Here is a 12,763-nt window from a genome sequence, read left to right on the forward strand (position 1 = left end):
TCTAGTCCAACTGGTCAACTGTTCTTCTGTTGGGGATCAAACTACAGTAGAAGTTTGATGGGGAAGTTTATTGATAAATTACACCATTTGTCAGTTCATTTACTGTGTGTTATTAATGTGGACCTGTCCTGATTTTAAAATCTCTGCAAAACAAGGATCTTCGAAACGTCAGGGAGTGTGAGATGTCAATGCCTCCCACCGTGCTCCGTGATTCCTTTCACTAGCACCTCCACACTATATTACCAAAAGTATTGGGACGCCTGCCTTTACACGCACATGAACTTTAATGGCATCCCAGTCTTAGTCCGTAGGGTTCAATATTGAGTTGGCCCACCCTCTGCAGCTATAACAGCTTCAACTCTTCTGGGAAGGCTGTCCACAAGGTTTAGGAGTGACTATGGGAATGTTTGACCATTCTTCCAGAAGCGCATTTGTGAGGTCAGTTGGACGAGAAGGCCTGGGTCGCAGTCTCTACTCCAAATCATCCCAAAGGTGTTCTATGGGGTTGAGGTCAGGACTGTTCAGGCCAGTCAAGTCCCTCCACCCAAAAGTCGCTCATCCATGTCTTCCGTTCCACCACATCCCACATCCATGTCTTTATGGACCTTGCTTTGTGCACTGTTCCAAATCATTTGGTGGAGGGGGGAATTATGATGTGGGGTTGCTTTTCAGGGGTTGGGCTTTGCCCCTTAGTTCCAGTGAAGGGAACTCTTAAGGCATCAGCATACCGAGACATTTTGAACAATTTCATGTTCTCAACTTTGTGGGAACAGTTTGGGGATGGCCCCTTCCTGTTCCAACATGACTGCACACCAGTGCACCAATCAAGGTTCATAAAGACATGGATGAGCGAGTTTGGGGTGGAGGAACTTGACTGACCTGCACAGAGTCCTGAGTAGAGGGAAGCGGCCATCCCCAAACTGTTCCCACAAAGTTAGGAGCATGAAATTGTCCAAAATGTCTTGGTATGCTGACGCCTTAAGAGTTCCCTTCACTGGAACTAAGGGGCCAATCCCAACCCCTGAAAAAAAAAAAACCCACATTAATCCATATATTCATGTACTAAAAAAAAAAAAAAAAATCACTAAAAGAGCCATGGCAACATGGGTGGTAATTGTCACAGGAACCAAAATGGGGAGAAAATCCAAAATTTTGATTTGTCACTGGAACAGGAATAGAGGGGAGATCTTCCAATGGGGACACTTATTCCAGTTACAACTATCCGAGAGAGGATTTCCTTTTTTAGAGGAGAAATCTCCCCATAATACAGAGAATAAAAAAAAAAACAGACAGGACTTTAAACGAATGCATTTTGCCCGCCCACTGGGGCTTAATCAAAGAGGTTTATGACTTAGCCCTAGTGGGCGGGATGAAACTCATCAGGAGGCATGGTCAGTGGAACAGCACTGGCTGAGGCCATCACATACACCTACAGGGATCAGGCTGGGCAAGAAGTGTCTCACTACTACTGGCACCTCTGGATGAGTGAAACTTGATGCCAGCACCCAGAGGCGTAACTACAACCTTCAGGGTCCCAGTGCAAGAAACCACGAAGGGCCCTCCAGACCCCTGGCCAGGGCCTTTCCCTTCAAGCCTGGGGCTCTTCCCACTGATCCTGGGTGGGACCCTTTACTCTCGTTGCGAGACCCTTTATTACGGTCCTGCAGCGGGACCCTTTCACAAGTTCTGCAGTGGGCCCCCTTCCTGCCATCTTAGGGCCTCCACACGGTGGTTGAATGCCAGGGCCCGGTCGCAAGTGTGACCTTTGCGATCCTGGAAGTTCACCCACTGGGGTCAGTAGTTTTTATTTTTTGGTATTTTAATTGTATTATTTTTCATCATTTTATTTTATTTTTTTACAGTGTCACTGACTATAACTCTGTCCATCCAGAAAAGGAAGGAGCTGGTAAATTACATATTTACCGACCCCTTCCTGGTTCTCTATTGAGACACATCCCCTGCAGTAGCCGGCAGGAGAGGGAAGGGAGCACAGTGTGGGGGGGGGGGGGCAGCACATTTGGGGGGGACCAAGGGAGCACACAGGGGCCCAGAGACAGCAGAACACAAGTGAACTGGATAGGAGGAGTTGCGGGGGCAGCATACAGAGGAACCAATCTCCTCCATTTTCCTCCTGAAGCTACAGGAGGAAAAAGGAGGACAGTCATTTCTCTACATGCTGCCCCCGCCCCTCCTATCCAGGTGCACAGGGGAGCCGCACAGACCCCCTGGAGCATGGGGCCTGGTTGGAGTTGCAACCCCTGTAGTTTTGCCCCTGCCAGCACCACTATTCCTGAGCCCCAACAGATGAGAACACCTTACTTCTAGCTTGGGGCAGCACTACAAGGTCTTACAGATTGCAAGGACTTTAACCTGTCCCTACTTTGTCCAAAAGTTAAAAAACTGTTTGGGCTTTGCATATAGTTTATGTAAATTGTATATATTTTTTTTTTTGCATTGCCCCTAGTTGTTCCAGTTGATCCTGTTAGCCTTCCCCAGGGACTTCCTGTAAAAAGGTGACAACACTCGCTCACCATGTCTTAATGCAGAATCAGTGTTTTCACTCTATGCTGCACACTCCTATTCCACATCACAAGCTATTGTGCTATTCACTTTAGAATTCTCAGCTTCTCATCTTCTCAATTTGCACTGTAAAAAATGGCAGTTGGAATCTAATACGCTCTGCACCGACATATCCTTCCATCTTCATGAATCAGCTTCATAGCAGTCATTGTGATCCTCTGAATTGGGTATAAATACTTTGAGTGTCTTCTGAGGTCACCTCCAATCTCAGGCACATGCTCATGTTCTTAATGGTTTCTCCTCTAGAAGTGGAGCGATCATACAGTTCCTGGACAGGCAGAGCGCCGTCTTTGGCCCCAGTTGGGTCCCTTCTAATTAGCGGATAGGGACAAGGAGTGAGATTGCATTGCGGCGTTCCTTAATCTGTTTATTTTTACAAGGGAGGGTAGAGGAGGTGTTCCGGAATATCATAAACCGATCGCTTCCATTCCGTACATACAAACACCTTACAAGCTGCCGCAGGAAGTCATATTTCCCTGCGAGGGAGGCAGATATCCTCCTGTGCATTCCACACAGCAGCTGCTGGTAACTGAATCTCCTGTCGGAGGGGAAGGCCGGTGAACGTGTTGATGGCTGTAGAGTGGGATTAGGCCTTCGGAGTGCTGTCACCCCCAGACTGGGCTAAGTGTGTGCTCCAGACACGCCAAGGAAGGTGTACGGTGTCTGCGCTCTAAATACCAGGTACCTGCATGCCTGGATTTGTGAACCGACAGACTAATTATTTCTTTAATCTTAAAACGTATGTCAGAGCAAAAAAGGATAAAAAACAAAACACATTTCTGCAATACATGTACCACATGCATTATCCCTATAAAGAAGCTGCAAATAAAGATTATAAATTGCTGACGTGGCAGAAATATAGGAGTCTATTTAACCGCTTCTCGACCACCCGCCGCTTCCCGACCGCCCACCGCTTCCCGACCTCCCGCCGCTTCCCAGCCGCCCGCCGCTTCCCTCCTGAGCAAACCGACGTAGGTATACATCGGCCACGTGCCTGCAGCTAGGGGGCGAGCACGCGCGGTCGGCGGCACGCTCCTGCCCCCGCTCGTCAGTGGGGACTCCGATGCACGGGGCAGGCGGCTCTGATTGCCGCCTGACACCCGAGATCGTTCCCCACTTAAAGAGAAGAACGGTCAGCTGTTGTAAACACAGCTGACCGTTCTTCTCCCTGGAATGATCACAGAGCTCCTGTGATCCTTCTATATAGGATCACAGGTCTCTGCCACAAGCCACACCCCCCCCCACAGTGAGAAACACGCCCCCTAGGTACACATTTAACCCCTTGATCACCCACAGTGTTAACCCCTTCCCTGCCAGTGTCATTATTACAGTAACTTATTACAATAATACGAATATTTTTTAGTACTGATTAAAGTAGAAATGTCACTGGTCCCCCCAAAAAATATCAAAAATGTCAGTTAGGGGTCCGATCTGTCCGCCGCAATGTCGCAGTCCCGCAAAAAAATCGCAGATCGTCGCCATTACTAGTAAAAAAAAAAAAAACAATAAAAATGACATAAATCTTTCCCGTAGTTTGTAGATGAGATAACTTTTGCGCATACCAATCAAAATATGTTTATTTTTATTTGCATGCATGAAGGTAAAAAAAAAACTTCTGTGTGTAGCAGCCCCCACTAATACTTACCTGAGCCAATTCGATCCAGTGATGTCCACAAGAGCCTTTCCTTTCCTGGGACTCGCACTCCCGATTGGCTTTTGGCAGCAGCGGGAGCCATTAGCTGCTGTCAATAACAGCCAGCGAGCCAATCACGAGACAGAGGGAGGAAGAGGAGGATTGGGGGTGCTCTGTGCAAAACCACTGCACAGAGAAAGTAGGTATAACATGATTTTTAAAAAACAAGACTTTACTGTCATTTTAAACAACACTCATTCATCTCTGTAGCTATAAGCATCATGAATAAATTAATCTTCAAAGTCCACAACACAGACTTTTTGGCACATTACATTGGTGGTTAGAATGCCACCCTAATAGCTAAAAAGATGGGCCAAGTGGTACTGGACCTGGGTTGGGACTTGCTAGGACATAGAAGTTCATAGACATTAGCCAGCAGTTGATCTAACTGCCACCAAGCAGATAATAACCAGATGAAAAATATGCATTACTAATTAAATCCTTTATTTTCCCAGCCGGAATACTGGGCGCTTAGTAATGATCTTCATGGATGCCGATCATGTGACTGTGATGTTGGAGGTGCATGGGACAACCAGTAAGTCTAAAATCTTCCTCTCCTACATGTAAAAATTATCTTTTTATGGCTCGAAAATTACTTAGAACCCCCAAACAATATATATATATATATATATATATATATATATAGATATCTATATCTATATATATATATATATATATATATATATATATACACACAGTATCTCACAAAAGTGAGTACACCCCTCACATTTTTGTTAATATTTTATTATATATTTTCATGTGAGAACACTGAAGAAATGACACTTTGCTACAATGTAAAGTAGTGAGTGTACAGCTTGTATAACAGTGTACATTTGCTGTTCCCTCAAAATAACTCAACACACGGCCATTAATGTCTAAAGTGCTGGCAACATAAGTGAGTACACCCCTAAGTGAGATGTCCCAATTGGGCCAAAGTGTCAATATTTTGTGTGGCCACCATTATTTTCCAGCACTGCCTTAACCCTCTTGGGCATGGAGTTCACCAGAGCTTCACAGGTTGCCACTGGAGTCCTCTTCCACTCCTCCATGATGACATCACAGAACTGGTGAATGTTAGAGACCTTGCACTCCTCCACCTCCCGTTGGAGAATACCCCACAGGTGCTCAATAGGGTTTGGGTCTGGAGACATGCTTGGCCAGTCCATCACCTTTACCCTCAGCTTCTTTAGCAAGGCAGTGGTCGTCTTGGAGGTGAGTTTGGGGCCGTTATCATGTTGGAATACTGCCCTGCAGCCCAGTCTCTGAAGGGAGGGGATCATGCTCTGCTTCAGTATGTCACAGTACATGTTGGCATTCATGGTTCCCTCAATGAACTGTAGCTCCCCAGTGCCGGCAGCACTCATGCAGCCCCAGACCATGACACTCCCACCACCATGCTTGACTGTAGGCAAGACACACTTGTCTTTGTACTCCTCACCTGGTTGCCGCCACACACACTTGACACCATCTGAGCCAAATAGGTTTATCTTGGTCTCATCAGACCACAGGAGATGGTTCCAGTAATCCATGTCCTAAGTCAGCTTGTCTTCAGCAAACTGTTTATTTATATATATAGTATTTAGTAGTAACTAGTATATAATTTCATTACAAGACAGCCGACCGTCAGCTATGGACACCGGTACCGGGGTGATGCCTCTAGCTTCAGGCATCACTCCGGTACAAGCACTTTCAGAAATATCAGCAATATCGGTCACCTTGGTGGCCGATTCCGATATATCGGGGAAAGTGTATATCGGCCCTCAATATATCGGCTTTGCCGATAATCGGTTGATCCCTAAAATAGATACCAAACATTTCATGCTTTAAAGCTGCGCACGCCCGTGAAATGGTGACAAACTACGATACTTTAAATTATCCATAGGGGACGGTTTAAAAGCCTTTACAGGTTACCAGTTTAGAGTTACACAGGAGGTCTGGTGCTAAAATTATTACTCTCACTCTGACATTCGCGTTGATACCTCATATGTGTGGTGCGATCACTGTTTACATATGCATGCAGGACCAACACCTGCATTCACCTTTGCTCATAAGGACAGGATGGGGGTGACTTAAATGTTTTTTTCATTTATTTATTTTTTTTATTTTATTTTTTTTCTATATTGTTTCTTTAAAAACATTTTTATCACTTTTATTGCTGTCGCAAGGAATGTAAACATCTTTGTGACAGCAATAGGCGGTTGTTCATTGTGTTATTCTCTTATAAAATGTTAAAAAATAAATCCCTTTCCTTCATTTTTGGTGACTAGGTGCTCCTCAGAGACTGGTCAGTGCCGCTGCAGGAATAATATGGTGGGCAGACAGTGTAATATGGTGAAATCTGGCTTCTACCGTATCAATCTGGATCACTACACCTATGAGGCAGAGTCTGCACTGCTCCGACAGGTAATGAGTGCTGCACTATGGGGGTGGTAAGATAACAGTTTAAGACTCCGGAGTAATAAAAGATTTGCACTTACAGTGGGTCCCCCTCTCCTTTGCATGGCTGAAAGCAGTGTTCCAGCTGGGGAAACAAAATTAAAAGTCAGCAGCCACAAATACTTGCATCCTCCTTTACAATGGAGGAGAGCCAGTCCTGCATTGTATGGGATGATGTCAGGGAGCTGTGCACAGAGACTTAGGAGAATTGGTAGCACGAGGAGGAGAAAGCCTGCAGGAGCAAGGAATAAGTATATTAGCCTATTCATCATCTCCTAAGCCAGGGGTTTTTAACCACCAGGCCGTAGCCCAATGCTGGACCACATCCTCCCTTCTCCCGGGCCTGCAGCCAGCTGCAGATCTCTTAACCTTCCACAATGCCTCCCAGCTTCCATAGTACCCTCAACCTCCCATTGTGGCCTACAGGGATCCCAGGCCCCCCAAGAGCCCTCAGTCTCCAAAATATCCTCCCAACTTTCCACAGTGCTGCTCAGCCTTCCACAGTGCCCCCCAACCAGCTGCAAAGCATTGAGCCTTCCATAGTGCTCCCAACTATCAACAGTGTGCCACAGTGCCCCCCCAACCAGCTGCAGCTGCATAGTGCTCCCAACTACCAACAGTGTGCCACAGTGCCCACCAACCTACCATAGTGCCTCCCATTGTGGCCTACAGGGAACCCAGGCCCCCCAAGAGCCCTCAGTCTCCAAAATATCCCCCCAACTTTCCACAGTGCTGCTCAGCCTTCCACAGTGCCCCCCAACCAGCTGCAAACCATTGAGCCTTCCATAGTGCTCCCAACTATCAACAGTGTGCCACAGTGCCCCCCCAACCAGCTGCAGCTGCATAGTGCTCCCAACTACCAACAGTGTGCCACAGTGCCCACCAACCTCCCCTCCCATAGTGCCTCCCATTGTGGCCTACAGGGAACCCAGGCCCCCCAAGAGCCCTCAGTCTCCAAAATATCCCCCCAACTTTCCACAGTGCTGCTCAGCCTTCCACAGTGCCCCCCAACCAGCTGCAAAGCATTGAGCCTTCCATAGTGCTCCCAACTATCAACAGTGTGCCACAGTGCCCCCCCAACCAGCTGCAGCTGCATAGTGCTCCCAACTACCAACAGTGTGCCACAGTGCCCACCAACCTCCCATAGTGCTTCCAAGCCCCCTCCAGAAACCTAATCTCCTACAGGACCACCAAGTCTACTGCAGTGTCCCCTAACCTTCTCCACAACCCCTATCCCATACAGTGATACCCAGCCCCATCCAGAGCCTTTAAACATTTCAATACACGTATTGCATTCCCATATTAGATTGTATAAATATAAACTTTATTTTTTACTGTTGGGGCTTAGAAGGTTTTGGAAGACTTTACGGGACCCTGGTCTCAAAAAGCCACTGCCCTAAGCAAAACAAGCAGTTAACATATGCTGTAGGGAGGAGGACAACTGCAAGTGAAATCTTTGTATCTGTGGTTTGGATAGAGTGGGGAAGGGTTAAAAACTTTCTATCCAATTTTTACTGCGGCCTGCATTCTCGCTGGTGAGATTCGCCCTCTCGATTTGTCTTGGTGGCAACAGTCACAGAGACAGAAAATTACAGGAAATTCTAAGAGTTAGTGTTGTCATGAGAGCAAGAGGTGAGGGGGGAATTTTCCAAATGGGGACAAGTGTTCTGGTGGCAACTGTCTAAGATAGGAATTCCCCTCACGTTGGGGAGATTTCCTCTTGCTACCTGTTGTGTCTCAAAGACACAGACAGAGAAATAAAATGATCAATGTTTTTTTCACTTTTGAATAGAGTAGGGAAGGGTTAAAACCCCCCCCCCAATTTTTCTTTTTTTTGCCATCAGCATTCCATTAGAGAAACTTCCCATCACGGGAATTGCCCTTTTAATAAGTTGTTCCGGGAAACAGGGGTCCCTATTGCAGATTTTCCCTCACCTGTTGTTCTGAGTACACCTCCAAACTTAGGATTTGTCCCTCACTTCCTTTCTCAGTGACAATAGTCTCCAGTACAAACATTAAAAACTACTTGACAGCAGGTCTAAGCCTTTATACTCCAATTCGCCTAGACATGCAGTTTAACGAGAGACACACTGGATTTCTATACGTAAGGCTAAATGCTACAGGAACCGACCACCTTTATGGCTCTGTCTATTTCTCTATGTAGGGATGCTCTGTATTTGAGCGGGAACGTATGGTGGGTCGACCCGCTACATGGACTGGAACTGGATTTGCTCTGGTCGCTGAGGGTGGAGTTATAGAATTTCAGATCAGCAACATTCCATTCTCGATGGAGTATGATGCTATCATACGCTATGAGCCAAAGGTAAGTGGTTTAAAGTCATTTACACACAGAGATTCTTGTTGTGAGGTTCTTGTGATGGGCATCACTGGGGTAATATAGATTCTTGTAAGGGGCATCAATGGTTTAAGATGTTCCTGTAATTTCATCATGGGGGTCATAGAGGTTTTTGCAATGTTCATCACTGCGGTCGTAGAGGTTCTTGTAACAAACATCACTGGGGTCCTAGAGGTTCTTGTAATGAGCATCATGGGGGTTGTAGATGTTCTTGTAATAAGCATCACTGTGGTTGTAGAGGTTCTTGTAACGAGCATCACTGGGGTCCTAGAGGTTCTTGTAATGAGCATCACTGGAGTCCTAGAGGTTCTTGTAATGGGCATCACTGGAGTCCTAGAGGTTCTTGTAATGGGCATCACGGCGGTTGTAGATGTTCTTGTAAGAAGTATCACTTGGGTCGTAGAGGTTCTTGTAATGGGCATCACGGGGGTTGTAGATGTTATTGTAAGAAGTATCACTTGGGTTGTAGAGGTTCTTGTAATGAGCATCACGGGGGTCATAGAGGATCTTGTAATAGGCATCACAGGTGTTTAGTTGGTCGCAGGCTGGTTGGTAAGTTGTGACTGGAAACCCCCTGGTTTTTCTTGACATGCGTTTGCCCTTCCAGTGCTCCTTGCGGTCAAGACCAGTTATAGGTGGCAGAAGTGACCATTTTTTGTATTATTATTTGGTATATTAGTTAGGCAACGCACTGACACCTTTGCTGCCATTGTGCAATGTGCTGGGTGTTCAGTGTGACCCTGCGCCTTTAAGGAGGGGTGGGCTCCCTCCAGTCACCTGTCCTCCATCTATCCATTAGAATACATGTGCTCTCACCGTGGAGACTCTTTAAAGGTAGAGTTAGGGGTCTGCAGATATCAGGGTGCCTTGCCATGGCCTGCAGCTTACGCATGTATTTGCAAATGTATGCAACGAAACCCCTATTTTTAACGCATACTGTTAGACAGGTCAATTCAGTTGGTCGCAGGCTGGTTGGCAAGTTGTGACTGGAAACCCCCTGGATTTTTTTGGCATCACAGGAGTTGTAGAGGTTCTTATAATGAGCATCACGCGGTCTTAGAGGTTCTTGTAATAAGCATCATGGGGGTTGTAGAGGTTCTTGTAATAAGCATTATGGGGGTCGTAGAGGTTCTTGTAAAGGGCTGGGCATCCTTTGGGTCATAGAGGTTCTTGTAATGGGCATCACTGGAGTTGTAGAGGTTCTTGTAATGGGCATCACTGGAGTTGTAGAGGTTCTTGTAATGGGCATCACTGGAGTTGTAGAGGTTCTTGTAATGGCTATCACTGGAATTGTAGAGGTTCTTGTAATTGGCATCACAGGGGTCATAAAGGTTCAGCCATCACTGAGATCTTAGAGGTTCCTGTAATAGGCATCACTGGAGTTGTAGAGGTTCTTGTAATGGGCATCACTGGAGTTGTAGAGGTTCTTGTAATGGGCATCACTGGAGTTGTAGAGGTTCTTGTAATGGCCATCACTGGAGTTGTAGAGGTTCTTGTAATGGGCATCACTGGAGTTGTAGAGGTTCTTGTAATGGCCATCACTGGAGTTGTAGAGGTTCTTGTAATGGCCATCACTGGAGTTGTAGAGGTTCTTGTAATGGCCATCACTGGATTTGTAGAGGTTCTTGTAATGGGCATCACTGGAGTTGTAGATGTTCTTGTAATGGCTATCACTGGGATTGTAGAGGTTCTTGTAATTGGCATCACAGGGGTCATAAAGGTTCAGCCATCACTGAGATCTTAGAGGTTCTTGTAATGGGCATCACTGGAGTTGTAGAGGTTCTTGTAATGGCCATCACTGGAGTTGTAGATGTTGTTGTAATGGCCATCACTGGAGTTGTAGATGTTGTTGTAATGGGCATCACTGGAGTTGTAGAGGTTCTTGTAATGGCCATCACTGGAGTTATAGATGTTGTTGTAATGGGCATCACTGGAGTTGTAGAGGTTCTTGTTATGGCTATCACTGGGATTGTAGAGGTTCTTGTAACTGGCATCACAGGGATAATAGAGGTTCAGCCATACCTGGGATCTTAGTGGTTCTTGTAATGAGCATCACAGGGGCTGTACAGGTTTGTGTGTTCTTTCACCAGGCAGATGACAGTCTCCACATCCAGCATGGATACTCCTAAATCATTCATTTTGTTCACAGGCCTAAGGTTGCTAGAAGGAGAAGAGCGACTGTTTGAAGCAAAGCACCAGAAAATGCTTGTGTTGCTCATATTAGGAATTCTCATTAAAACCTACAGAAGAAAATACATGCAATTTTGTATGAAAAAAAAGCTAATGTACTCTTTTGCATGATAAGCAGCAGTACAACACTCAGGTGTGACACCATTGACTATAATGAGAATCTTCATGCTGAGTGTTGTCAGGCCTCAGTAAACATGAGACAAACTGCTCATGTGTGAATGGAGGCTTACTCAATCTTTCTTAAAAATTGAACCCTTAGGGCCGGTTCACACTCTTGCGAGTGCGGCGATCGCATGTAATTCGAAGCGCACTGCTCCTTCATTACATGCGATCGGATGTGAATTCAGCCATACACTTTGTATGGCTGAAATTCACACTGCACCCGCACAAAAGACGCACAGGACCCTTTTTTCCAGCCTTTTCAGGATCGGATCGCACAGTGGTTCACACTTGTGCGATCCGATCCTGTGCGATCCTGTGCGATCTGACAGTCAGATCGCACTGCTATATGCGATCAAACTGGGGGTGTCGTTAACATTTAATTGACACCCCCTGCGTATCGCGTATGGCAGTGTGAACTGCCAGATGTGCGTTTACGATGCGGGAACAGGCTGCGAATTCACAGCCTTCCCGCATCGCACAACTGTGAACCGGGACTTAATATCATTACTTCTCTTTTACAATGGTCAAGGTGTGGATGAAGGATTGATGAGAGGATCTGAAACTGTTGCCTATTGATATGCTGTAACAATATTGCTACTAAAGAATAAGGCCCAGAGATGTATAGTAACGAAGTAGAACTACTTAAGTACTGTACTTAAGTACTGAAAAGCGGTATCTGTACTTTTCTAGAGTAGAATTTTTTTCTCCTACTTCTACTTTTACTTCACTACATTTTTTCAATGATTTCGATACTTCTACTCAAGTATTTTTTTTTTGTGCTGCATAGTTACTCGTTACTTTTAAAAAAATTACCACTGCCAGAACAGTAGATGGCAGGTTGCATAAAGCTCAAAAAAATGTGTATAATGTCATTTGTAAATCAGCGCATACGAAAATAAAGGCTGTGTATAATAAAAGCTGCTATACCAAATCTTTCCAATAAAAAGAAAATATGAAACAAACAAATAAATGGTGCTACAGCGCTTAAAGTGCATCAAGAAACTACTAACAAACACAGGTGAATCATTTGAATAAATAATTTGAAATAATAAAAACCAATATGATGTTCAAACTTTTGACTTCTTTCTTTAATAACTACATAACACAGTACTTGTACTTCTACTTTCAGTACTTGAGTAGAATTTTTTTTTTCAAAACTACTGGTACTTTTTACTTTTAGTACTTAAGTAGCAAATTTTTTGAAAAAACTACTTGCAATACTTAAGTAAAAAAAATGTTGAATACTTTAGTACTTCTACTTAAGTAACTTTTTCTGCGAGCACTTCCACTTCTACTCAAGTCACTTTTTGATCGAGCACTTGTACTTTTACTCAAGTAGAAATTTC

General features: G+C 45.2%; 1 protein-coding gene and 1 long non-coding RNA gene across 6 annotated transcripts in view; one reads left to right on the top strand and one right to left on the bottom strand.

Moving 5' to 3' along the window:
* The window catches only part of LOC309561462, a 266,849-nt gene that overhangs the window by 142,808 nt on the left and 111,278 nt on the right, over positions 1-12,763 (bottom strand). The window lies entirely within an intron of this gene.
* LOC309561437 (laminin subunit beta-2-like) overlaps positions 1-12,763 on the top strand; it is a 166,666-nt gene that overhangs the window by 89,859 nt on the left and 64,044 nt on the right. For all 5 annotated transcript variants that reach the window (XM_082265342.1, XM_082265341.1, XM_082265340.1 and 2 more), the window contains exons 13-15: positions 4,729-4,808; positions 6,541-6,676; positions 8,874-9,032. In XM_082265342.1, the coding sequence (XP_082121468.1) occupies positions 4,729-4,808; positions 6,541-6,676; positions 8,874-9,032 (375 nt within the window). The remainder of the gene's footprint in view (positions 1-4,728; positions 4,809-6,540; positions 6,677-8,873; positions 9,033-12,763) is intronic.

The sequence above is a fragment of the Pelophylax lessonae genome (assembly GCF_965119305.1).
Source record: "Pelophylax lessonae genome assembly, chromosome: 8".
Lineage (NCBI taxonomy): Eukaryota > Metazoa > Chordata > Amphibia > Anura > Ranidae > Pelophylax > Pelophylax lessonae.